The sequence below is a fragment of the Lepus europaeus genome, chromosome 9, assembly GCF_033115175.1.
Source record: "Lepus europaeus isolate LE1 chromosome 9, mLepTim1.pri, whole genome shotgun sequence".
NCBI classification, from domain to species: domain Eukaryota; kingdom Metazoa; phylum Chordata; class Mammalia; order Lagomorpha; family Leporidae; genus Lepus; species Lepus europaeus.
In genome coordinates, this window is record NC_084835.1 from 72,077,067 (window position 1) to 72,103,061 (window position 25,995).

The 25,995-nt window shown below is 45.0% G+C and overlaps 1 protein-coding gene across 1 annotated transcript in view; it reads left to right on the plus strand.

Annotated features, from left to right (window-relative positions):
* The window catches only part of LOC133767194 (laminin subunit alpha-3-like), a 70,395-nt gene that overhangs the window by 10,250 nt on the left and 34,150 nt on the right, over nucleotides 1–25,995 (plus strand). Inside the window, exons 5-23 of the mRNA XM_062201478.1 lie at nucleotides 3,662–3,768; nucleotides 5,281–5,337; nucleotides 6,186–6,337; nucleotides 8,451–8,561; nucleotides 8,667–8,778; nucleotides 9,006–9,173; nucleotides 10,568–10,764; nucleotides 11,937–12,053; nucleotides 12,670–12,824; nucleotides 13,121–13,262; nucleotides 14,011–14,113; nucleotides 16,634–16,750; nucleotides 16,836–17,015; nucleotides 17,865–18,007; nucleotides 19,174–19,344; nucleotides 23,083–23,234; nucleotides 23,388–23,550; nucleotides 23,974–24,107; nucleotides 24,944–25,088. Coding sequence (XP_062057462.1) covers nucleotides 3,662–3,768; nucleotides 5,281–5,337; nucleotides 6,186–6,337; nucleotides 8,451–8,561; nucleotides 8,667–8,778; nucleotides 9,006–9,173; nucleotides 10,568–10,764; nucleotides 11,937–12,053; nucleotides 12,670–12,824; nucleotides 13,121–13,262; nucleotides 14,011–14,113; nucleotides 16,634–16,750; nucleotides 16,836–17,015; nucleotides 17,865–18,007; nucleotides 19,174–19,344; nucleotides 23,083–23,234; nucleotides 23,388–23,550; nucleotides 23,974–24,107; nucleotides 24,944–25,088 — 2,626 coding nt within the window. The remainder of the gene's footprint in view (nucleotides 1–3,661; nucleotides 3,769–5,280; nucleotides 5,338–6,185; nucleotides 6,338–8,450; nucleotides 8,562–8,666; nucleotides 8,779–9,005; nucleotides 9,174–10,567; nucleotides 10,765–11,936; nucleotides 12,054–12,669; nucleotides 12,825–13,120; nucleotides 13,263–14,010; nucleotides 14,114–16,633; nucleotides 16,751–16,835; nucleotides 17,016–17,864; nucleotides 18,008–19,173; nucleotides 19,345–23,082; nucleotides 23,235–23,387; nucleotides 23,551–23,973; nucleotides 24,108–24,943; nucleotides 25,089–25,995) is intronic.

Sequence of the window (25,995 nt, forward strand, 5' to 3'; positions counted from 1 at the left end):
TTGCTTGTGTGTGTCAGAAAGCTGAGAGTGAGGCCCGACACAGGGACACACCACACATGGCCCTGTGCACCACCCAACACCCACCTGTGTACCCCAGCCCCCTTACACATCATCCCTGCTGCCCTCCCCCACTTTCCACATCCCCTCCGCCCAACCTGATTCATCCCCCTCCCCCATGGTTGTTCTCCTTCCCCGTGGAGACTCATTCCTGCGTACCCCGCCTCCCATGTGTACACATCCCAACTTACCTGTGCGCACATGCAGCTCCATAGACTTCTGCACACAAACACCCACCACCCCAGATTGCCCGGCATGCCCCACAACTGTATTTGGAATGCTTTCCAGGACAGTATGCATTCTGTTTGTTTCTGAATCCTGGTGCCTTGTGTTGTCAGGTAGATGGTTAAGCTGGAGTGACTGGGGAGGGGGCCAGGGGCCCTGCTGTCTGCTGGGAGCCACCCAAGACCACCCACTTGGCAGTTTAGCTTGTGGCTAAAGTGTTCTGATAAAACAGGAACTCAGCCAGACCAGAAACTTCTAGTTAGGGCACATGCTCAGTAGGAAACAGTTTACACCGGAGCAACCTTACTTCATTATATGATCATTAGATCATTATAATATAATTAGCATTGTGGTTTTGTGCCCCACCTCCACCCCCGCACTGGGGCCATTCCCAGTACGTGCTGGGAAGCCACATATAAAGTGAGGTCAAGGTGTGCAGTTCCCAGGTGTCGGTCAAAAGTGCCAGTCGTGAGCATCGCAGCCACATCACCAGTTACTGTTCCTCAAGCCAGGAAGAGGCTGCCATGCGCTCTCTCTACTGGCCCATGCCTGCTTCTGAGCATATTTCAATGAACCTTGGTTTGTCCCCACTTTCATCTCTCTGAACAATAATTCACTACTCCACCAGCGAAAAGAAACCGAGGCAAAGCAGCCACCGCTGGTGATGGTATGGTATTGTTTAGTAATATTTGTGAAACGAAAGGATAGACAGTAGAGTGGAAAAATGTAAAAACAGTTATCGAGGGCCGTGAAGCCAAGCTGTAGTCTTCATGGTCATGTTTTCTTGTTCAGCTGCTTTGCATAGGGCACTGCTGAGTATCATGAAATAAAAGTGCTTAGAGTCTAGTGGGGAAAAATGTGTTTGTGAAAGTAACAAGAAATGAATTATATTCTTACAATATTTTCAAGATATCTTAAAATTTACAAAAATTTTAGAATACAATTAACCCATGTTAATCATAAAAATGATACAATAATGCTGAGCAGAGAAACACTGAGTCCCTTCACACCCCTCCAGGGCCCTGTGCACTTGTATGTGTTCACATTCGGTCCCATTCAAGTCACTTTACCCACAGAAAACCATTGTTGAAAGCTTGCTGGGTATTCTTTTTTTTTAAGATATATTTATTTTACTTGAAAGTCACAGTTACACAAAGAGAGAAAGAGAGACAGAGGGAGATATATATATATATATATATTCCATCTGCTGCTTCACTCCCCAATTGGCTGCAGTGGCCAGAGCTGTGCTGTTCTGAAGCAGGAGCCAGGAGCTTCCTCCAAGTCTCCCACACGGGTGGCAGGACCCAAGGACTTGGGCCATCTTCTACTGCTTTCCCAGGCCATAGCAAAGAGCTGGATTGGAAGTGGAGCAGCCGGGTCTCGAACCAGTGCTTATATGGGATGCTGGCACTGCAGGTGGTGGCTTTACCTGTTATGCCACAACACCAGCCCTGCTGGGAATTCTTGCAGATCAATTCTATGTGCATGGACTTTAAAAAAAAAAGGCAACAGGAGACTCCTATTTTACTTTGCTTGATTATCTCATCCAATTTTTATGTTAGTAGTCTCTTTCTGTTTCAATAATATCATGGCAGTGCCCAATGTCCAAATAAAAACTTGAGACAAATTAGATTTAGCAGCTTGTAATTGAGCAAATAATAATTAACAAACCCAGCAGCACCCAGAACCTGGAGAGGTTCAGAGCGCTCCACTCCAGAACGTGGGGAGACAGCACTGATGGACCGAAGATGGAAGGGAGGTACGAAAACAGCTCAATTGGTTACCATTGGGTGTCTGCCCTGTTTGAACATGGTCTGATCTTGGCCACCTGTGATTGAAATCTGGCTGCTGATTGGCTGGGACTCAGCTATTTGTTACAAAAGCATGCTCCTATGTGAAACAGCTTTCAGTTAGTCTATGGACTAAGGTCGCAGTTCATTATGTAAGGACTCAAGTATGGAGGCATTCTTAGGCCAAACTTAGTGTAACATCCCCCATAGGGGATACTGGCACCACAGACAGAGGCTTAACCTACTATGCCACAGCACTGCCCCCCACCCAGTAACCTTTTTACTAATTAGGGAGCACAGGGTTTTCTGTTTCCTTTCTACTTTCTGAAATGTAATAATTCCCAGTGATACCTATTATAAGATGAATATTTGATCATGTCTTATATTGATAGCTACCCTTTATTGAATATCTATTATGTGTAGACATTGTGCTAGGTTTTTACTGCATTACCTTTTGTAGCCTTACACCTCTGTAGCTATTATGTATTCTTTCATTCATTCAGCAAATGATTATCTGGCACCTAGGCATATATCAGTGAGAAAAACAACCAAAAAATGTCTTTTTGGAACTCATATTTTCATGGGGGAAAATTGATGAAGAAACTGAAGTTCAAGGGTTGTGAAAATAGCCCAGTATCACACCACTAAGTGTGGAGGCAGGGGTCCAGCCAAACCTTCCTGATCCGAAGCCCACATCCCTTCCATTACATCACTATTGTAGTCATCACTAAAGTGCATTAAAATTGCCTAACAGTTTTTGATGCAAAGTTTTAAATTTGGGGAAAAGGTTAAATCCTATATGCCCTTGATTCTATCAGTTCTGTTGATGATAATACATCAAACATCAATTTAAGGACAATTTGGGAATGACGGGCAGGGAATAGAAATTTGCTCATGGACATTGATACCCCAACTCCAGAAACATTAACATGCATTTGTTTTATTTTTTAAAAAACAGACTCTAAGAATCCAGGAAATACGATGTTCAGACCTGGAAGTCAGGAATTAAGTGCTCGCCACTGAATTATCTAGAGTACCTTTAGGACAATGGCAGCAGCACTCCCAGTGGCTCAGGCTCATTATATATGCACCTGCAGCAACTGGTGCAAAGAGGAACTATGCAGGCTTGAAATAATACAATAGGAAGATAAAAAGAAAATATTCGTGCAAAACATGAAATTATATGAACCTTTACATTTGTTTCTATAAGGAAGTTAGCCTTGGATCAAACAACATGTGTGTTAGATCTTCAGGAATGTAAGTCTCACGTGAACTTCAACCACTCTTGATTTCCATATGGGTCAAACCATTGGCCCCCATGTGCGTTTTGTTCATCTGCTATTTAGCCATGATGGTGTTTGAGGGAAGGAGAGGAGCAATCCCCGCCTGCCTCCTGCCCTCACCAGGCTCACTCTTGTGTTAAACAGCATTTTAATGTTAAATTGCCAGGGAGACACTTTCTTGCAAGGTAGTGTCAGTCTTCCTCCCATAGGGTCACCATGGCCCAAACAGGAAGCTAAAAGTTGAGGGAATTGGGTAGGATAAAAAAGGATTTCTTTGTATCTTTCTCCTCCTTTCTGTTTGTATAGGTGTGCACCAGGATATTTTGGGAATCCCCAGAAATTTGGAGGTAGCTGCCAACCATGCAATTGTAACAGCAATGGCCAGTTGGGCAATTGTGACCCCGTGACGGGAGGTAAGATCCACACACACCTTTGCTAACCTGCATTTATGAGACTGGTATAAAACAACAGGCTAAGAAGCCAAGCCCATGTCTTCAGGAAGTATAGTACACAATCCCAGCTGACAAATTGCCCCTTGTTTTGAAAACTCTGGGAGTGCTTAGCTGGCATTTACATTTGTGGAAAATAACTTACTGCAGTTGGGAGGACGTTTTAAAGTAAATTGTTTCCTAAACCCAACTAATTAAAGCTAAAATAATGTCAGACCCTACATTTGGTGATATTTGCTGAGATTTTCCTTTGACATAGCAGGGTATTGTCACCTCATCTATCTTCATGAGTGCATCTAAATAAGTCAAAATACTCCTGTGGCAATACAGGCGTTGGGGGTATGGGTATGCTTTTTACATACCAAGGGAATGAGAATTACTGGAGGTTGCTATGCGCTCATCAGGGGCAACTCAAAGCAAAAAGGAGAGCTAACCTTTTCCCTCTTGGAGAATATTAATATGATTTTTCAGGAAAATGCAATGTGTGTACCCTTAGATAAATCTCTTTTAGTTAGTGGACAAGATGAAGAACTAAACCCACACGTGTGGAATCAATCTGAGTGATCATTTCTGAAGGAATACAGGGTAAATGGATAAAGGCCTGGCTAGAATGGACATTTATTGTTGTCCAGACTGCATCCTTGGCTCCATGTTGTTCAACAATTGTGACTTGGATGGAGTGACAGAAGGCATGCCTGCCTGGTTTTCAGATGACACAAAGTTAGGGAGGATAGCCAGTGCCTCCATGACACATTCAAAATGCAAAAGATTCATGTTTATGAGAATTTCACACTTAAAGTTTTGCTGTGGCAAAGGTAGATAATTTTGTGGAGGGAGGAGAGAGGGCATGTTAGTATGTAGTGGGGGAAAGAATAGAAGTGGTAGAAGGAGAAAGTATCCAAGGATGACACAAGGCCTTCCCGACTATAGCTGAGAACCTCAACACCCAGCTGATGTGTGTGTGCCTGTCCCTACACAGCATCTGTTGAATCGTGGGACTGTTCAGCCACAGGGCACTAGGGGTTTTGTCTTGTTACCTTTGTATTTCTTGCACTTAGCACAAGGCCCCATCCCACAGTGTATGCACAAAGGTACTCAATGAAGGTTTGTTCAGTGTACTTGGATGATATTGGAAGAAGCGTGAACTTGGAGGAGGCTATGCAATGAATAAAGCCTAATGCTAATGGTTAGGAGATTTCTTTGATTATAAAAGCATGGCCCTTTACAGAGAGGCACCTTGGTGTAGAAGAAAAGGAATGTACAAGCACGAAGGCCACAGAAGAAATCCCAGCAGCAAGCCTGCTGGGAGATAAGAAGTTCCCTGAGCAATGGCGCAGGGGAGGGAGGGAAAAGAGCAAGCCAGCAGTGCTCTTGAATGATTGGATGAAGAAATTCTTCCAAAATAAACTTCCCTAAAAACCAGGCTAACAAACAGAACAAGAGTGAGTATCTGCTTTGGTTCTTTTCTGATTTCAGATTGCATCAACCAGAACCAAGAACTCAAAGACAGCAGCCCGACAGAAGAATGTGATGGTGAGAAAAGGAAGCCCTTACCCCAGTCCACTTTGGGAAGCTTAGTTTAAGATCTGTGAGACCCACGCTGGACATGTGGTGTCCAATCTGGGAACGTGACGGTGGAAGGAGACGGGAAGAGCATAACTTGAGGTCAAATCCAGCCTGTGTTAGCCACCAGCTGACTTGCAGCAAGCAGCCATTACTTCTCCAAGCTATTTCCTCATCATCTGTAAAACAGGCCACAGCCTGAGTGCCCTTAATCCAAAAATGCAAAACTGCAAAACCCCCAGTTCTCTAGAATCTGGGACTTTGGGAGCACTGACAAAATACCATAGTGAAAAATTGCACATTATAAAATTTTGTTTCATGCACAAAGTTATTTAAATGTATATAAAGTGCATAGACAGAGATAAATTTCATGTTTAGATTTGGCCCCTATCCCCCAAATATTATATATATGCAACTATTCCAAAATCCAGAACACTTGGTCCCAAGCATTTTGGATAAGGATACTCAACCTGTAATAACTAAATCTAGCTCATAGGACTACAAGGAAAATGCTTGTAAATGCCCACCACAATGCCTGGTCAAGTAGCAAGGACTCCACAAACAAAAGTGATTTATTATTTTCCCCTAATACAAAATAAGCCGTACGTTGCACAGAGCCCTCCTTGTGTTTTCAAAGGCTCCCCGTGTCTAGGGCTCTGCTTTTCTTACAATCTGTACCCCCTGAGAAGGCCAGCCTTGTGGTTTCTGCCTGCAGCCATCTGTGTGCATGTGAACTGGGCTGCCCAGCCCTCGTGCCCTCCTTGCCTGCCTGCAGTTGTAGCCTGCAGCACTTTTGCCTTTGACTGTGGCCCCTGCAGATTGTGACAGCTGCGTGATGACCCTCCTGAATGACCTGGCCACGATGGGTGAGGAGCTCCAGATGGTCAAGTCGCAGCTGCAGGGTCTGCGCGCCAGCACAGGTGCTCTGGAGCAGATGAGGCACCTGGAGACCCAAGTCAAGGAGCTGAGGGTAAATGACCTGGGGGCCCAGAGTGGAGCCCTGGTGGTGGGAGGAGGCTGCAGGTATGTGTAGGAGAAGGGGAGAGCCTGATTCCACTGATGGCTCCAGGAGGCTGCAGGTATGTGTAGGAGAAGGGGAGAAGCTGATTCCACTGATGGCTCCAGGAGGGGCTGTTTTCCTTCTTTCTCTTGTCCAAATGAAGACTCAGTTACACTGGCAGAAATTACTCATACTCACGAATACAGAGAGCTAACACTTCTAAGTGTTACTCACAGGATCACCAGATAGGCCAAGGAGATAGAGAGAGGGGAACCCTCCACTCACAGTACGAGCCTGCAAACATTTATTCAACAGATAAACAATGGTGGAAAAGACACCCAACCAAAGCAGCCGCCAAGACATGGGTTCACTTCAGACAGAAGGAAGAGGAGGACAATCAGAACATTCCTTTGGAAAATAGTATCCATTAGAAAGAAGGGAAAGTAGGACAATTGAGGGGTTAGGAACCCACCAGAAATCAAACAAGATGAGGTAGTCATAAGAGATCCAATTGAAAATGATAGAAGGGATAAAGTATACTCATGGATGTTGGAGACTTCGATAGATGAGATAAAACCTAGAGCAGACACAGCGGAAGAGGCCTTGGGAAAGTTTAGTGAAGTGTGTTTGGGAGGAAGGCTGAGTCTAGTGGCTGTATGTGAGTGTAGAACAGAAAGACCATTCTAGAAAAATGGCTCTTTTTAATACCTTCAGGGTAATTTTAGTCCATGGTTTATGGACTTGATAAAGAGGTGAGAGAAAAGCAAGCCTTTACGCCTTGAGAACGAATGACTGCGTTGCTCTGATTCTTTGATGCAGCCCTGCACTTTCCTGCACGTGTGCTCTGTGTGGGGCTCTGCTCTAAGCTGCTTTCTGTGAGCCTCGCCACCTCCCTGTGAGGTTTAGCACACATGGAGAAGGCTAAGTACGTTGCCTAGAATCGTGCAGGTAATACATAGTGGTTCTAGAAGAATTCAAAATCAAGCCTGTGCTTCACCCAAGACTCCTCTTAAGTGTTCTACTAACACTTCCTTAGGGTGATGTGCCTCAGTGTCTATTATAATTAGTAGAATTCAAATGAAATTATCTTCTTGCTACATTACACAAACACTGATAACTCTGTAGGAGCGAGTGTGAGACAGGAACAGACATTTTTGATTGCTCAGGTATGTGGCATTTTAGAACATGCTAATTCACTTAGCACCAAAACCCACCCTACAGCTTACCGTAACAATCCCCAAGTGACTGCAGAAGGGGACAAGGGTTAGGGGGCTCCGAGACCTGGGCTTGGCACCTAGGCTTGTGGCTCTGACATAGAAATGGAGAGCATAGTAGTATCATTTTTATCTTGTCAACTTTTTCAAGATATTAACACTTTTTTCCTAAAGTCTTGAAAATAATCACTGCTGCAGGTATTATATGCAGCAATATCACCCTCTCAAAGCAATGAGGCAATTTAGTCTTCCGACAAGGACAGGGACCTGCAACCGGTTCGGAAGCAGCCATTGCCAGCTGCACAGCCATGGTGAAGTCACTCAGCTCCTTTGGGCTTCTGTGACATCAGGTGTTCTCCACCCCATGAGCTGTGACTTCCTCTCCAGCTCTGTCAGATTGGATTATTTGAACCCAATGTACTTTCAATAAAGTAGCCAGAGGTAACTATCAGGTACATAAAGTAGCATATCAGGTTAACCACAGGTTTTTCGTATTGCCAGCTTAACCCTAGCTTTTTAAAAACTTCATTTGTTATAGAACCTGGAAATGAATAATCAGGTAAGTAGCATCCCCCTCCTGTCTATAATGGGTCACTAATTCAAGTAAAGTATGTTTGATCTCCTCACAGATTTTACATTTTACAAATATAAAGCAGCAATGTAACAGCTGTACAATTTACTTCATCTCAATTGACATTAGAGAGAGGATTCTCCATGTATTCTACTTCACAGAATCCATTTCTGCTGTGGACCAGGCATCAGTCTTGCTCAATAAATGTTTTCGTTTTGTTGCCACCTCTACCAGATTTGGTGGGATTTAGGCAAAGTGTCTAGGCCAAAGTGAGGTTCACGTAGGGTTTTACTTTCAGAATCGGTTGCTCAACTACCGCTCTGCCATTTCAAGTCATGGATCCAAAATAGACGGCCTGGAGAAGGAACTGAGTAATTTGAATGGTGAATTTGAAACTCTGCAAGAAAAGGTAAGGTGTTAATCACCTTGACTTTTTTCTTCTTACTTTTAAAATATGTTTTGTTTTTTCCTCCATCCTCTTAAGATACTGCTTATTAATCTATTATTCCTCTAGGCTCAACTAAATTCCAGAAAAGCACAAACGTTCTATAACAATCTTGATCAGACAACCCAAAGAGCAAAAGAGCTGGACACGAAGATTCAAAGCGTCATCCGGAACGTGCACAGTAAGCAGAGTCACCCAACCCAGTGAAATAGTTCTCTTGTTCTTACCTAGCCCTGTTGTGCGCTGGGAGACTTTCCCTGTAAGAGTTCAGTATTACGACAAAGATCCTGTAGCGCTACCAAAAACTAATATGAAACCTCCATCAACGTTCCTGCCTTTTTTTTTTTTTCCTAATAGTTTACTGGAGCCCCAAATTCCCAGTTTAATCAACTGCACATTGTTTTCCAGTTCTCCTGAAGCAGATCTCGGGGGCAAACGGAGACGGAAACTACTTGCCTTCGGGAGATTTTTCTAGGGAGCTGGCTGAGGCTGAGCGCATGATGAGGGAGCTGCGGAACCGGGATTTTGGAAAGCACCTGAGAGAAGCAGAAGCCGCAAAGAGAGAGGCTCAGCTCTGTAAGGATGCCCCAATGTATATAAATCTATATATTAAAAATTTTGATTCTTATTTATTGTAAGGCAGAGACAGACGAAAACCTCTTATCCTCTGGTTTGCTTCCATTTGGTGCAGGTTGAAGCTGGTGGCTAGAAACAGTCTAGGTCAACAGCGAGGGTTGCAGGGACCTATGTAATTGAGCCATCAGCGGTAGCCTCCCAGGGTGTGCATTAACAGGGAGCTGGAATGAGAGCAGAATCAGGACTTGAATCCGGGCACTCTGATATGGGATGCTGGCATCCCAGCTGCTGCTTTGACTGCTGTATCAGATACCCACCCTTGGAGACTTCAAATCCTTACACCCAGTCCACTCTAATTGGTTTGAAATATGATGTGCAAAGTATAAGAAGGAGTTCCCAGTTGCAGGTGGAAGGTCTCCTCACTTCAGCAAATATTACTGTTACAGTGTCACATGATGATAACAGGTAGCGCCCCCTGGAGACCAAGAGTATTTTCTCTAAGTGACCAAGAGGCTGTAGAAAATACCTTACTCATCATGCAGTTAAACAAGTTCTTCTCCCATGAGTTTTATAGTGATACCTTTTTCCTTTCTAACTTCATTTTGATTCTCTGACATTCATTCATTCATCTCATTCCAGTTTTCTCATCGTATTGTTTTGTCATCTTAAAAACAGATTTTTGAATCACAAGTCAATATTAGTATTACTATTACAAAAAGGTGGATATTCTATAAGTTAAGTGAATATATCTAAAGGTTTTGATAAGAGAAAATGCCTCATTAGCTCAAAACTTAGAAATATAAGGAGTCTTCAAGCATATGAAATATGCTTATTATGTAAAAACCATGCATGGATTTCAGCATTTTTTGCACCAAGATAAGCTTATATTTTGACTCCCTTTTCCATTAACTTCTTGAAGTACCCTCAGATTAGCTCACTGCAAATTTTTATCCTGGGGTAAACTGATGCTTCAGTAGTTGATATATGTATACATATATCATAGTTTTCTAATCACATTTGTATTGTTCAAATATATCAGTCTCAGCCTTTCACGGTAGGGAGGTAGTATTCCTGGTAGAAGGAGCATACTCTGAAGTTCAAGTTCCAAGTCTGACTGGTCATGGAAATTGAGTTGATCCCCTGCTTTCTAGAGACCTCCATTTCTGAAACAGGAGAGTGATGATTGCTGTCTGTGTGGCTGTGGAAGCTATATGAGGCAATGCATGCTGTGCACATAGTAGGTCTGCATAAGTGTCAGTTTAGTTCCTAATTCACTCAAAAGTTCAAGGGAAATCATGAAATGAGCAGAAACTCAATGCTCCTTCTGTAGTCTTTATAACTTAACTTCATTATATTCATCTCTCAAGAGAAAAACATAATGTGATATATTCCAGTGCTGAACCAGATAAGAAACTGGCTGGCAACCCACCAAGAGGATGGCAATGGACTGGCTAAGAGTATGTGGGATTCATTAAACGAATACGAAGCCAAACTTGGTGACCTGCGGGCTATGCTGCAGGAGGCAGCTGCCCAAGCAAAGCAGGCCACTGGCCTCAACCAAGACAATGAGGAGACGTTGGAAGCCATCAAGGTGAGTTGACAGCTGAGGTCCCACACCTGCATTAGCGATAAGGATGAAGGGAGCAGGGATCTCTATTGTTATTAAAGTAGCACAGCTGGGTCCCTGCCCACGTGTCTGGTTGTACCACATCAGATCCTGATCAGACAGGGATGAGGCATTAGATGCAAAACCTAAGTCGTCCCTACGCCTCAGCTACCAGAAATGATTGTGAATTTAGACCATAGACCATGCTGTGAAAGCAGCTTCGCCTCACCTCTAGCAGGAAGAGTATTGGAGAAATAGTGTTCCATGTAGATGTGAAATAAATAATACATTTATTATATATAATAAATTATAATAAATATTTAATACATAAATAATAAATTATATAATTATTAGTAAATTGCAAACATACATGATATATTTTCAATTAATAACTTTGTATTAGATCTGTGTATGCCATTATCACACCCACCAGCAGAGGGATCTTAAGCCATTACCTGCTTTATAGGTAAGAACTGGAAGTCCAGCCACTACTGAAGTCACAATGACAGAATTTCAAACTCAAATTTTAGAGTTTATGCTTTTGATAGTGAACATCGTATGCTAAATCAACAAAAACGTGAGCGATTATAAAATGATAGCGTGATCAGAGTTGAGTAACATAGGCCCAATCCAAAAAAAGGGAGCAAGTCAGTCAATGAAAATAAAGGATCTCAGCAAGGTGCTCCAAGCCCCCTGAGGCAGTGTGAAGTCCCTGACTGTGCCAGGGGAGGGAGGGAGCAGGACGCAGCTGTGTGTGGCAGCCCTCTTGCCTGGCCTTCTTGGGGCCTGTGTTCTCACATTCAAGTGCCTGCTCTGTCCTCACTGCGGCTGGCGTGCAGAGTGTGCCGAGGGTGGGTCCTGACTGGAGTTCAAATGCATCACCTGTTCCACCAACCGGAGCCCAGGAATACGTCCACCACAGTGGCTGGCTTGCCTCGCACCCAGTGTAGCGGGGCCAGGAATGCCGAGCGGGCACACGGTTTGACCCTGCAGGGGCCTGTGTGCCCTTCACTCAGTAGTTGTCTACACCATCTTCAGGTTCAAGAAGACGCTCTGCCTCAGAAGTTAGCCCTTCTGCTGTTCTCTGACAGATGTGTCCGTGTCTTTTTGCTAACGTATGCTGCCGCTCAAGCGGATCTCCTCTCTCTTCTCTGCAGAGACGCGTGAAGGAAACCAGCTCCCTGCAGAGTGACTTCACCAAGTTTCTGGCCACTGCAGACTCTTCTTTGCTGCAGACCAACATTGTGCTACAGCAGATGGAGAAAAGCCAGAAGGTAGTGAACACTGCCTGCTCTCCAGAACATCTAAAAATATTTCACGATATTGCCAGGAAATTCTGAGATGCAATGACCTTGTTTTTCTCCTTGACTATACATCTTTTAGATGAAAAAGAATATACCAGAATGTGAACGATGGCATTCCCTACTTTGTTGGCAATGAGCAAATTCTTTTTGTGATCACAAAACATTGCAGTGCTATTTTTTTTTAGAATATCAAGCATCCCTGTATTAATAGATGACATTTTGGGCTTGATAAAAGATTGACAAAATGTATTAGCAACCCAGGGAGTATTTTGAAAGTATCTTTTATGATAGCTCTTTTTATATGATAGAAAGGTCCCTTGGTTTAGTAGACCTTGACATTGATGGTGACATTGTACTTATATACTGATACTATAAGGAAAATGTTCAAGACTCTGGTAAAACCTAGAGGGATATTATCAGTGGCACTCTGTGAAGTAACCAAGGGTTAATTGGTATGGTAAATGGGCTTGAAAATAGAATTCCTCATGGTTACCTTCTGGAAACACTGTTTATGAGAGAGTTTGGGAGAAAATGGCATATACAGTCTTTAAATTCATGCTGTTTTGTATGCTTGTAAAAACAATAGGAATATGAAAAAGTTGCTGCCACTTTAAATGAAGCAAGACAAGAACTAAGTGACAGAGTGAGAGAACTTTCCAGATCCACCAGCAAAGCATCCCTGGTGGAGGAGGCAGAGAAGCACGCTCAGTCTTTACAGGAGCTGGCGAAGCAGTTGGAAGAGTGAGTGTACGGCCAGGGCGGTCCAGTGGTGCGTGTTCCACAGAGCCATCCGGAGCCAAGCCGGGTCCCCAGTGAGCAGGCTGGGTCTCTGGGACAGGGTGGTGGTGAGGACAAAGCTGAAGCCCCACCCGGGACCCAGTGCCCAGGTCTGAACCAGACCACCAGTGAGGGAGCTGATTCCCAGTCGCATCCGCGGGCACCATGGAGGCCACTGCCTCTGGTCTCTGATTGCCGAGAGAATGGGGAAGCTATGCGGGAGAGCAGCTGGAGGAACTAACCCCCCATCCCACCCCCAGGATCAAGAGGAACACCAGTGGGGATGAGCTGGTGCGCTGTGCCGTGGACGCTGCCACTGCCTACGAGAACATCCTCAACGCCATCAAAGCGGCCGAGGATGCCGCCAACAAGGCCAGCAGCGCGTCTGAGTCCGCCCTCCAGGTGCGCACCTGCCCCGGTGGCTTCTCCAGATTCACTCTGCAGATGGTTCACTTTCTTATTCTCTTTCCCAGTATACTGAGGGATATAAGCAAACATTATTTTAAACCTGAATTTGTTACATAAAATAGACTTGAACTTGCTCCAGATAGGGGTCTTTTAAGACTGAAAAAGTTATTTGTAAAATTGAGTAAAAGTCAAATCAATTACCTATTTTGAACCTAAATAAATACTCCAACCTGCAGCCGACCAGGGGTGTTTTAATGTTGTATTTAAGCAGTAACTATTTACCAGAGAGAGCTTTGCTCCTGATGATCAGATCTTAAATCTGAGCATTCTTGCAGTCCTCTGGGATCTTCTATGCACCAAATAATATTCTGAGTTTTGAAAATAAGGACAGAATATCAGATCACAGTTGAGTACCCAGGCCTTATGGGAAGATTGAAGACCCTGTACCAAAGCTGGAAAGCCCAGCAGTAGCCAAGTGCTCCCTGCCTCCATTGCAGGCAGTGTTGTACGAGTGTCAGCGAGAGGCAGGTGTCACACTACTGTCAGTGTGTCACCACCTACCCAAGCCACAGATGTCTACCTGGAGCCTTGTCTTTTATTGCACTGTCTACCTCCAACCCTATCCTCCTATTTGAAGGTCATCCTCTAAAGATGAAGGGTTTCAGGCCAGGATGAGTAAGCTTAACTGTGTATTTCCTGAGCTACAGCATTTGCTGAAGGCTGATAAATGCTTTGCTTTCAGACGGTGATAAAGGAAGATCTTCTAAGAAAAGCTAAAGCCCTGAGTTCCGACAGTGATCAACTGCTAAGCGAAGCCAAGAAAACGAAGAAGAAGCTACAGCAAGGTATTGGGGTGAAGTGGAGGTGACAGGGACAGTCAGGGGCCTTCAATGAGCTGTGGGACCCACACGGGCAGCCCCAGCAGCAAATGCTGCTCTGAGATCTCAGTGTCAGTGTGGACAATGCTTTGAAATCCATGATGTATTTTAACAACGTCGTTCATCCCGCCGGTACTGTAAAGAGCCCCACACCATCACATGTGACACTAATTCAAGCTTCCTCAACTAGAACATGTCTTGAAAGTGACAGGCTTCTTTTGGCCTGACCTTAAGGTAGCATTAATTTAATCTATCAAGATTTTTAGTTTTTTAAAATTTTATTTCACTCACTTATCAAAATCACTCATTTAGCAACTGCTTAAAGTCCTAAAGTCTTAGCAATTAAAAGTAACCAAAATTGCTAATACTGGGAAACATAAGAATTATTTTAAGTATAAATTTTATCTTTGGAAGACTTCTGTTTGTCTTTTTTTTTTTTTTTTTTTTTTTTTTGACAGGCAGAGTGGATAGTGAGAGAGAGAGGAGAGCGAGACAGAGAGAAAGGTCTTCCTTTTTGCCAATGGTTCACCCTCCAATGGCCGCTGTGGCTGGTGCATCGCGCTGATCCGAATCCAGGAGCCAGGTGCTTCTCCTGGTCTCCCTTGCGGGTGCAGGGCCCAAGCACTTGGGCCATCCTCCACTTCCTTCCCGGGCCACAGCAGAGAGCTGGCCTGGAAGAGGGGCAACCGGGATAGAATCCAGCGCCCCAACCGGGACTAGAACCCGGTGTGCCGGTGCCGCAAGGCGGAGGATTAGCCTGTTAAGCCACAGTGCCAGCCTTCTGTTTGTCTTTAAAAGGAAAAGAATTAAACAGATTTAAGCTCACTGAATTCCTGTGTTCTGAAATATGCTGTCTGTCGAGTTTCTCATTTCTTGTAGTCGTCCATGGCTGAGCCTCAGTCTTCCCTCGGCCTCCTTGGCCTTTCAAGGGGATTGGATTTTGGCCTTGGAAACACCTGCCTTCCCCCGCCCCTTCCTCTTTCCTTCCTGCTCTCCTTCCTTCCATTCTTGTTTTTAAAAATTAGAGGCATGGAACATAAAATACAAAAAGAATGTGTAATCATCCCTCAGTATCCACAGGGACTTGGTTCCAGACTCCCGAGGGTACCAGAATCCATGACTGCTCAGGTCTTTTATGTCAAATGCAGCAGCATCTGCACATAACCTAAGCTACATTTTAAATCATCTCTGGATTCCTTACAATACCTAATAGAATGCAAATTATCTGTAAGTAGTTGTTACATTGTTTAAGCAACAATGACAAGAAAAACATCTATACCTGTTCAGTACAGATGCAATTATTTTTCTCAGATATTGTTGGTTGAATCCACACATGGGAATCTGCTGATACAGAGGGTCATTTGCCTAGCAAATTTCGAGAATTAAGATTTCCTGGTATGAGGGCTGGTGTTTCGCCAAGAAGAAGCCTGTGACCAATATTGGCGTGCTTGGGTTTGGTACTCAGATCTGGCTCCTAATTCCAGCTTCCTGCCAATGCAAACCACTGGGAGGCAACAGATGATGGCTCAAGTAGTTGGGTCCCTGTCACCCTCATGGAGACCTGAATGGAGTTCCCAGCTCCCTGATTGGCCCTGCCCCAGCCCTGGCAGTTTCAGGCATTTGAGAAGTGAACCAGCAGATAGGAACTCTCTCCCTCCCTCCCTTCCCCCCTCCCTCCCTTCCTCTCTCTCTCTTTCCCTCTCTCCCTTCTTATCCCTCTCTCCCCCTCTTTTTCTCTCCCTGTCAAATGCATAATTAATTTCTAAAAGGTATCCTGTCGTGACATCTGCTGTCTATGCAAGATTTGCGTTTAGATGCAGGGTGAGTGCTTCTCAGTGCTTGGGCTGTCATGTAAACCAGTCCTGGAACCGTAAAGTCATACCTCATCAGTGTGATCATTTCCCAAGACCAAAGATAGCAACATTATCAGCTAGGCGTGTCTGCTAGCTTCTTCCCTTTCATGGAGCTGTAAAATGTGTCAGCTTAGAAATGAGCAGAAGCAAACACTGCCCACTCTGTGTCTACATCTGCTTGCAGGAGGCGCTCTCAGCAGCACTCCTTCTGCATAATTCATTTGTTCGTTCATTCATTGATGCATTGATTTGTACAGCACGTATATTCCAATATTAAGTCTAGGCCAGGCACTACACCGTGTGCTGGGACACGGTAGTGAGTTCAAGACAGACACGTCCTTCTGTGAGCAGTCTGATGCAAGCGTAGCCCTCCCCTAAGTTCTGCAGCCCCTCTCTGTCTTCCTGTGCATTTCCAAGGAGCCCGTTACCAAAGGCTCTGATGAACCTTTGGCCTCTGTGACCTGAGGGTGCCAGGACTGTGGGCTGGGCATGAACATTGGGCATCTCTGGGATGATCCCTAGCATACAAGTCTGCTCAATGCTTTGCAGACACTGGCCCCTTTGGGGATCCCAAATGCAATGGAGCATCCAAATCCACACAGTAATTTTCTCTTGGTGCTTTGTTTTCTTACAGAAATCAACCCAGCTCTCAATAACCTAAAGCAAACCTTGCAGATGGTGACGGTTCAGAAAGAACTGATAGACACCAACCTCACGGCTCTGCGTGCGGAGCTTCACGGGATACAGAGAGGTCAGCATGTCCCCAGCCCCCAGCACTTGGCTTCTTTTCTTGAACATCCTAGATCCCTGCAGCTCCCGACTTGTGTATGCTTTAGGTGACATCGATGAGATGATCAACAGTGCAAAGAACATGGTCAGAAAGGCCGACGACATCACAAGTGAGGTTCTGGACGGGCTCAACCCCATCCAGAAAGATGTGGAGCGGATTAAGGATACTTACGGGAGTGCGCGCAGCGAAGACTTCAACAAGGCTCTAACTGCTGCAGATAGCTCAGGTATTGGGCGTTCTTTGGCCAGGGCACAGTGCTCCTGCTCCATGCATGCCTTCCCAGCAGGGTCTGATCTCAGAAACTGAAAGCTTAGAAAACAGCTCTGTGTGACACATTCTTTCTGTTGGAAGGACTAGGTAGGACTTTTGTTTAATCCATGGGCAGTGCTATTGACTTTCTTGTTCACGGAGTGAGAATACAGCTTCCTGAATCAGGAGGTACTGCATTATGATTGGTATGAAGGATCAGAAAACAAAGATGTGCTTTTCCTATCATGATCAAGACAGCGATGTGGTACCTAGATTGCACAGTTTAACCCACAGTGTGTTTAGGAAGGCTGTGACCTGAGTATGAGCCATTCTGTTCAGTGTGTGGGGCCCAAGTGTGCCACTTGACACGTGCGGTCAGCAAGAGTAGGATCTGTATTCAACCTTGTTTCAAGCCACAATTTTATTTTTTATTTTCTTTCTTTTTTAAAAAAAAGATTTATTTATTTATTTGAAAGTCAGAGTTACATACACAGAGAGAGGAGAAGCAGAGAGAGAGAGAGAGAGAGAGAGAGAGAGGTCTTCCATCCACTAGTTCACTCCCCAGATGGCCGCAACAGCTGGAGCTGCGCTGATCTGAAGCCAGGAGCCACGAGCTTCTTCTGGGTCTCTCATGTGGGTTCAGGAGCCCAAGGATTTGGACCATCTTCTGCTGCTTTCCCAGGCCATAGCAGAGAGCTGAATTGGAAGTGGAGCAGCCGGGACTCAAACCAGCACCCATATGTGATGCCGGCACTGCAAGTGGTGGCTTTACCTGCTATGCCATAGCACCTTCCCCTTATTTTTTATTTTCTAATTTTCCCCTCAGTGAAAAAATTAACCAGAAAACTGCCTGATCTTCTGAGCAAGATTGAAAGTATCAACCAACAGCTGTTACCCCTGGGAAACATCTCTGACAATGTGGACAGAATACGAGAGCTGATTCAGCAGGCCAGAGACGCCGCAAATAAGGTGGGTGCATTCCCATGGTGTCAGGAGCCGGGGCATTCTTGCTGAGTTACCACATTCATCAAGAAAGGAAAACGTCTGTTTACCCAAGAGTGGGTTGTCTTTCTTGCCCTAATTCTTGGTTACTTGGGATACAAAGGTTGATGTCTTCCTGTTGTCCTTTAAAACTACGCAAGATTTGCCTCCTCAATTATCTGATATGTCAGAGACCTGAAGCTGTTTCCTTCCTTAGAGCTCATGAGGGCAGGAGGAAGGATTTTCTTCCAGGATGCACTCAGGAAACTGATAGGAGATAGCACGCTCGCTCATTCTCTCTCTCCCCCTTCTCAAATAAGTAAAACATAAAAAATCAAACTAAAAAGTTGTTAAAAAGCATTCTCTTAGGGTCCTATATGCACTCCTTTTAAAATTTTTTTAAAGATTATTTATTGAGACAGAGAGAGACAGGGAAAAAGGTCCTCTATCTGCAGTTTCACTCCCCAAATGGCTGTAACAGCCAGAGCTGAGCCTATCTGAAACCAGGAACCAAGAGCTTCTTCTGGTCTCCCACATGGGTGCAGGGGCCCAAGCCCCTGGACCATCTTCCACTGCTTTCCCAGGCCACAAGCAGAGAGCTAGATTGTAAGAGAAGCAACGAGGACACAAACCCGCACCCATATGGGATGCCAATGCCACAGGGCCTAGTCAACTACACCACAGCGCCAACCCCGAGGCACTGGCTTTTAAATACTGAAAGGTTGTATTAAATGTGACCGTATCATGAAATATCTGGATGGCACTCAGTTTCTTTAAAAATACATTTTAGAATACGTCTGCTGTATTCTATGTGCTCTACAAGGCAGGCACCCTGGCTCAGGTTGGCTCACCTATGCAAGAACCTGGTAGAGCTGGAGTTAGGATTATTACTACTGCCAGTGCAAACATCAGAGTGCTTCCCAGGGACCACTGCTACTGCACAGGAAAAGCCTGAGTGCTTTATTACCCAGCTCCTGGAACAGCTTCGTGAGTGTCAAATCCGAGCCTAGGAGACATTCCTTCTGCCTTCTCCTTATCACAACTCGAGAAAGGCGGCTATGTAGCGAGGAGGGAGGTAACAAAGGCACAGCGCCCTCTGCGAGCACAGTCCCTTTCTTCGCAGCAAGTCTGACACCACGTAACTCCTCTCCCAGGTCACTGTCCCCATGAGATTCAACGGGAAATCTGGCGTGGAGGTCCGCCTCCCCAGCGACCTGGACGATTTGAAAGGATACACATCTCTGTCTCTGTTTCTCCAAAGACCTGACTTGAGAGAAAACGGAGGCACCGAGGACATGTTTGTGATGTACCTTGGAAATAAAGATGTAAGTATCGCTAGGGCATTTCTCTCGGGTTTAAAAAAAGCTGTCCGGGGAGATGTATGCTTTCAAGGTGTGGAACACGAGTGTGTCACTGCCATGGGCTCAGCAGGTGGCAATCACAGCACCTGAGTGCTGTGCGGGCCGTGAGCAGCTTCCCATGGCTACGCATTGTCGTCTGCTGTCGGCCGAGAAGACAGCTTCCCCAGGGGCCCTGCACGTGGCGTGGGCATTCGCGTGCCCTCATGAGAACACACACCCTTGCGGGGGTGGGGGGCCGGGCCCCCTTTTGCCACAGTGCCGGAGCGTCAGCATCCAGGCTCCGTAGATGTCAAAGCAGCTGCTCCTTCAGCTTTGTGTCCCCGTCCTCTTCCTCCGCACGCCCAGCTGTAAGGCCGCCACAAAGCACACCAAACGCCGGAGTGAAGGGAAAGGGTTGTTGTCGGGTGGGGTAGGCTGACGGGCCAGGGGAGAGGGCAAGAGAGTCAGAGAGAGAGTGGTCAGGAGAGAGCGAGCACGTGAGCTGGATGCAGGTCTTGTGATACCTTTGCTGGGGGCAGGGAAGTAGGAGCAGTGAATCCCATTGGGGTGGGGGGAGGGCTGACACCTCTGGCTGGGCTGTGGGGCTTAGGACCCAAGCTTACTGCGCAAGATGGGGCCAGAGCCTATGATGGCACCTGGGGCATAGATGTCACCACAGATAAGACGGCACCATTTTACTAACACCAGCCACGGACCCTTCCTGCAGGCAGAGAGGCAGGGATCACCCAGGGATGAGGATAGAGTGAGGTGAGGCCTCTCCTGACAAACCAACAAATGCAGGTGAATGATTGGATTTAGCTTTTAATTCCTTCTTCTTTTTTAAAAAGATTTATTTATTTATTTGAGATGCAGAGTTACAGAGAGTAAGATACAGAGAGAAAGGTCTTCCATCCCCTAGTTCACTCCCCAAATGGCCACAACAGCCAGAGCTGGGCTGATCTGAAGCCAGGAGCCAGGAGCTTCTTCTGGGTCTCCACATGGGTGCAGGAGCCCAAGGACTTGGGCCATCTTCTACTGCTTTCCCAGGCCATAGCAGAGAGCTGGATCAAAAGTGGAGCAGCCGGGACACGAACCAGGATCCATATGGGATGCCAGCCCTGCAGATGGAGGCTTAGTGTACCATGCCACAGTGCCTGCCCTGGTTTTGTTTTTCTGGTTTTGGGTTGTTTTTTTAAAAGATTTATTTGTTTATCTGAAAGTCAGAGTTACAGAGATCTTCCATCTGCTGGTTCACTCCCCAGATGACCACAATGGCCAAGGCTTAAGCCAGGAGCCAGGAGCTTCCTCTAAGAATGGTGGCAGGGGCCCAAGCACTTGCGCCATCCCCTGCTACCCTTCCCAGGCCATCAGCAGGGGGCTGAAATGGAAATGGAGCAGCCAGGACGTGAACGGGTGCCCATGTGGGATGCCAGCACTACAGGCAGCACCTCACCCACTATACCATAATGCCAGCCCCAGGAAAACTGTTAATTATTACGAGTGGACATTGTATTTAAAGATTCTTAGAGTTAACAGTATTATTTCTTAACCTTTCACACTTCAAGATGCTGGTCCTTTAATTACAGCTTCTGCTTTGTATTGTGACAAAATGCATCTCTCTTTATTCCTTCAACAATTTATGCTATAAACCTATCAGTTCATACCATACATCTGCCATATGCCACACCCTGAAGCTATAATAAACAAAAATCTATTTCTTGAATATACCCTCATGCCAATGTACACTTAAACATGGTTAAAATAGTAAATTTTAGGCCAGCGCTGTGGCTTAACAGGCTAATCCTCCGCCTTGCGGCGCCGGCACACTGGGTTCTAGTCCCAGTTGGGGCGCCGGATTCTATCCCGGTTGCCCCTCTTCCAGGCCAGCTCTCTGCTATGGCCCGGGAAGGCAGTGGAGGGTGGCCCAAGTCCTTGGGCCCTGCACCCGCATGTTGAGACCAGGAGAAGCACCTGGCTCCTGGCTTCAGATCAGCGCAATACGCTGGCCGCAGTGGCCATTGGAGGGTGAACCAACGGCAAAGGAAGACCTTTCTCTCTGTCTCTCTCTCTCACTATCCACTCTGCCTGTCAAAAAAAAAATTTAAAAAATAGTAAATTTTGTATGATGTATATTTTGTAATCATTAAGTGTTTTTTAAAATTTATTTATTTGAAAGGCAAGTTACAGAGAGAGAGAAAGAGAAGAAGAGAGAAAGAGATAGATCTTCTTTCTGCTGGTTTACTCCCCAGATGGCCACATAGCCAGAGCTAAGCCAGGCCAAAACCAAAGCCTGGAGATTGATCCAGGTCTCCCACATGGTGGCGGAAGCCCAAGCACTTGAGCCATCTTATACTAGTTTTTCAGGAACATTAGCAGGGAGCTGGATCGAACTGGAACAGCCAGCACCCATATGGATGCTGGTGTTAGTCTGCGGCTTAACCTGCTGTACCACAATGTTGGCCCCACCATTACAAAATTTTTATTTAGGGGACTGGTGTTATGGCATAGCATGTAAAGGTGCCTGTATCCTATATGGACACTGGTTCATGTTCTGGCTACTTCTGTTCTGATCCGGCACTCTGCTGTAGCCTGGGAGACAAGTGGAGTATGGCCCAGATGCTTGGGCCCCTCCCTGCACCTGCATGGAAGACCGAGAAGAAGCTCCTGGCTCCTGGCTTCAGATCAGCCCAGCTTTGGCTATTGCTGTCATCTGGGGAGTGAAACAGCAGATGGAAGACCTTTCTCTGTGTTTCTCCCTCTGTAACTCCACCTCTCAGATGCAAATAAATAAAATCTTTAAAGAAAAATTTTTATTTAGGGGCTTGCATTGTATAGTGGGTTAAACTACTGCCTGCAATGCTGACATCCCATAAGGGCACCAGTTTGATACCTGGCTGCTCCACTTCTGATTCAGCTCCCTGCTTGAGCCTGGGAAAGCAGCAGAGGATGGCCCAAGTGGTTAGGTCCCTGTACCCATGTGGGAGACCTGGAGGAAGCTCCTGGCTTTGGCATGGCAGAGCCTGAGTTACAGCCATTTGGGGAGTGAACCAGCAGATGGAGGATCTTTGTCTATCTCTCTCTCTTTCTTTCTCTGTAACTCTGCCTTTCAAGTAAATAAATCTTTCAAAAATGTATTTATATTTTAAGGTGCTTCCATTTTAACAGAGAAGAAAGATGTGTATCAGGATACCTGAAGAGGTTTGTGTATAAAATGTGAATTAAAATGTGTGTGGTGCCAAACAAAATTGAAATCCATGGGTAGTTTTTTCATAATGCATATTTTCCATGAACTTTCTGAAGACCCCTCACATATAATTGACCACATTAATACAGAGGTGTCATAATAGAGGTGTACACATTGTATGATTCTAGGGAAACAAAAATGGCTTATTTCCTTTCCAGACTATTATCTGATGGATGGCTGAGTCTGTATCTGGTCCATCATTATGGTAGGCATTTGTGGATCAAGCAAATGGGGGAATGAGTAAATGAATGAGTGAATTAATTAATTAAATGAATACATAAGAGTATTAAAACAGGAGCAAAGATAGTTTATAGCAATTGTTGATTAAGCACTTGATATTAATTCGTATGAGGAGAAACTTCTTTACCTTGTCTGCCCAAGGCTTGTTGCACACACTGGGTGTTTGACATGTATCCTCCTGGGGTGGGAAGTTGACAGTGTAGAGTGTGATGTGTTCTAAGGCGACCTTTGCCTTCCAGGCCTCCAAGGACTACATTGGCATGGCAGTCATAGATGGGCGGCTCACGTGTGTCTACAACTTGGGAGAGCGTGAAGCTGAACTGCAGGTGGACCAGATCTTGACGGAGAGTGAAACTCAGGAGGCAGTTATGGACCGGGTGAAATTTCAGAGGTGTGCATCTGACTGATGACTGCTGCCCATGAACCTGACCTACACTCACCAAACTCCTCCATTTACAAATCTTGTTGACTCCATCTTTAGTACCTTGCCTTTGAGTTCTTTCATTTTTTATATGACTTTGCTATCTAATTTCTTTTTACACAGAATTTATCAATTTGCAAGACTCAATTACACCAAAGCAGCCACATCCAATAAACCAAAACCACCTCAGTTCCATGACATGGATAGTGGAAATAGCAACACACTCCTTAATTTGGATCCAGAAAATGTTGTGTTCTATGTTGGAGGTTACCCATCTGACTTTATAGTAAGTATAAACATTATTCCATAGTATGAAAATATTTAAGTTTACCTTGGTATAATGGGCTAATGTCTCTATTTTAATCAATTTTAGGTAAAAGGCATTTATGTATGCTTAAAGCACAATAGAGGTAATAGCTAGCACTTACTTCGTACTTATTCGGGGCATTGTTCTAAGGTTAAGTATATTAAATGAATGTTTATTACTATTCCCATTTTGTAGATGGGGAAACAGAGGTTTACTTTCTTGTCCAGGGTCATACAGTTAGTAAATAGCAGAGTCAGGGCATCTGGCTCCAAGGCCCACGTTCTTTGCCTGCATGCTACATAGGTTATTAAGAATGATCACCTTTTACTGGTTTTGTGTCAACCTAATCATTGTTCTTTGTTCAATTAGTAGAAGATTTTGTTTGTTTGTTTCATTTTTTAGCTTCCCAGTAGACTAAGACTCCCTCGGTATAAAGGTTGTATTGAATTAGATGACCTTAATGAAAATGTTCTGAGCTTATACAACTTCAAAAAAACTTTCAATCTCAATACAACTGAAGTGGAACCATGTAGAAGGTAAATACAGCATTGAAACTAGTGTCTTTGTACTGGTGCCGTACTTCTACATTTAAGTGAGGGATGGTCCAGTGAGATGTCACTGACATTGCTGGTGCTTTGGGCCGGTAGTCATTGAATTACACTTGTGTGCGACACCGGAAGTCCATCCTGAGATCTAATAATGGCCGCATTTCCTAATTTCTATAGAACGTTGAATCGGCAGAGTTTTCTCAGCTTTTTAAAGAAATACATCTTTCTAAAATTTTTGGTGTCTCCTCCCATGATGCATTCAGTATTAGCTGGCATGTGATGTAGGCACTAAGTTTTACACTTACTCAAATATTAAAAACTAGCGGTTCACGAACTGTACCATGACTGTCCAGGCACTCTGGAGCCTGAACCTATTTGAAAATCACTGCCTTGAGCTCCTAACCTTCCCTATGGTTCAAAGAATTTGGAATATTCTGAGGCCAACCAAGTATTAACAAGATAATAATTATGAATAAAATTATACTTCAAGCCAGTATGTTTTACATTTCATGGTTTTCAGCTGGTAGACCACATCTTCTAAAGTAGACATTTCCAAAGAGACTCTTGAATATTCTGGGGTTGGTTTTTGTTGTTGTTGTTGTTGTTGAGCTGGGGTTTGATTATCATAGAGTGTTAAGAATACTTCAGGAGAAAAAGCTGCATTCGTATTTGAAAGATGTACCCTCCTCTTGAACAAAGAGGTGACTACTGGACTGTGCATTCGTGGCTGCATTGCATGTACGGTAGGAGCTCATGTTCATGAGCACAGTGTCACAGAGGCCCTTTGCTGTCGTGGTCTGATTCACCGTGATTGATGTTGGCAGGAGAAAGGAGGAGTCAGACAAAAATTATTTTGAAGGCACAGGCTACGCCCGAGTTCCAACTCTCCCAAATGCCTCATTCCTCACCTTTGGACAGACAATTCAGACCACCGTGGATACAGGTGTGCTGTTTTTTGCAGAAAACCAGGTAAATGAGATCCATCCAAATACTACCGATTGCGTCCATTCTACTCCATGTTTTGGGCATGATTGGGTTGTTACAGACCTCCAACCACATGCAAATAAGCCAGACGCAGGTGTTACGTGCATCCTTTCCCTTGGCCCAGTTATACTTTCTGTTGCCTAAGGAGTGTGTTTTTTAACTCATCAGGAATTTAAGAGGATGCCAACAAAATGTGGGAGACATCTTCCCTTTTGTCTTCTACTCTCTTTGTCAACTTTATCTGAAAATTGCTGTTCACCTGATCATCTAACTTATTGTGCCTTAAAACAAGTGAACCCTGCCTGGGGTCTCTGAGCTCTAGATTGTGTGACTTCCTGCTGTGTCCATCCTTGTCTGCCTCTTGCCAGGCTGTCTGGGACTGTGTATTTATCAGCCTGATGCTTACTCCCACGTGGAAATTCTCTACCTTCTAGCAGACGAGGTTCCCATGGACCATTCTATTCATCCTCTGGTTCACTCCCCAAATGCTCTCAATGTTTGGAGTTGGACCATGCCATATCTGGGAGCCAAGAACTCAATCCAGGTCTCCCACAAGCGAGGCAGGAGCCCAACCAAGTGAGCCATTGCCACTGGCAAAGGGGTCTGTATTGGTAGGAGGCTGGAGTCAGTAAATGGAGCTAGGCATCAAATCCAGAGATTCCAGTGGGCATCCTAACTGCTAGGTGGACCATCTGCTCCCTGAGAGCTATTCTTAAATCCTTCAGAAAAGTCACTATTAGTGACCTTCTTCAGGCGATCATCAGCGCCACCTGCTGCTCAATGTGGAGTTGGTGTGATGGTTGCTCTGGCTGCTTTGTGGCTCAAAGAATCAGAAGCTCTGTAGTTGCTCTTGCAAGGCAGTATTTCTGCAGAAATGTGCATCTGCCCATGG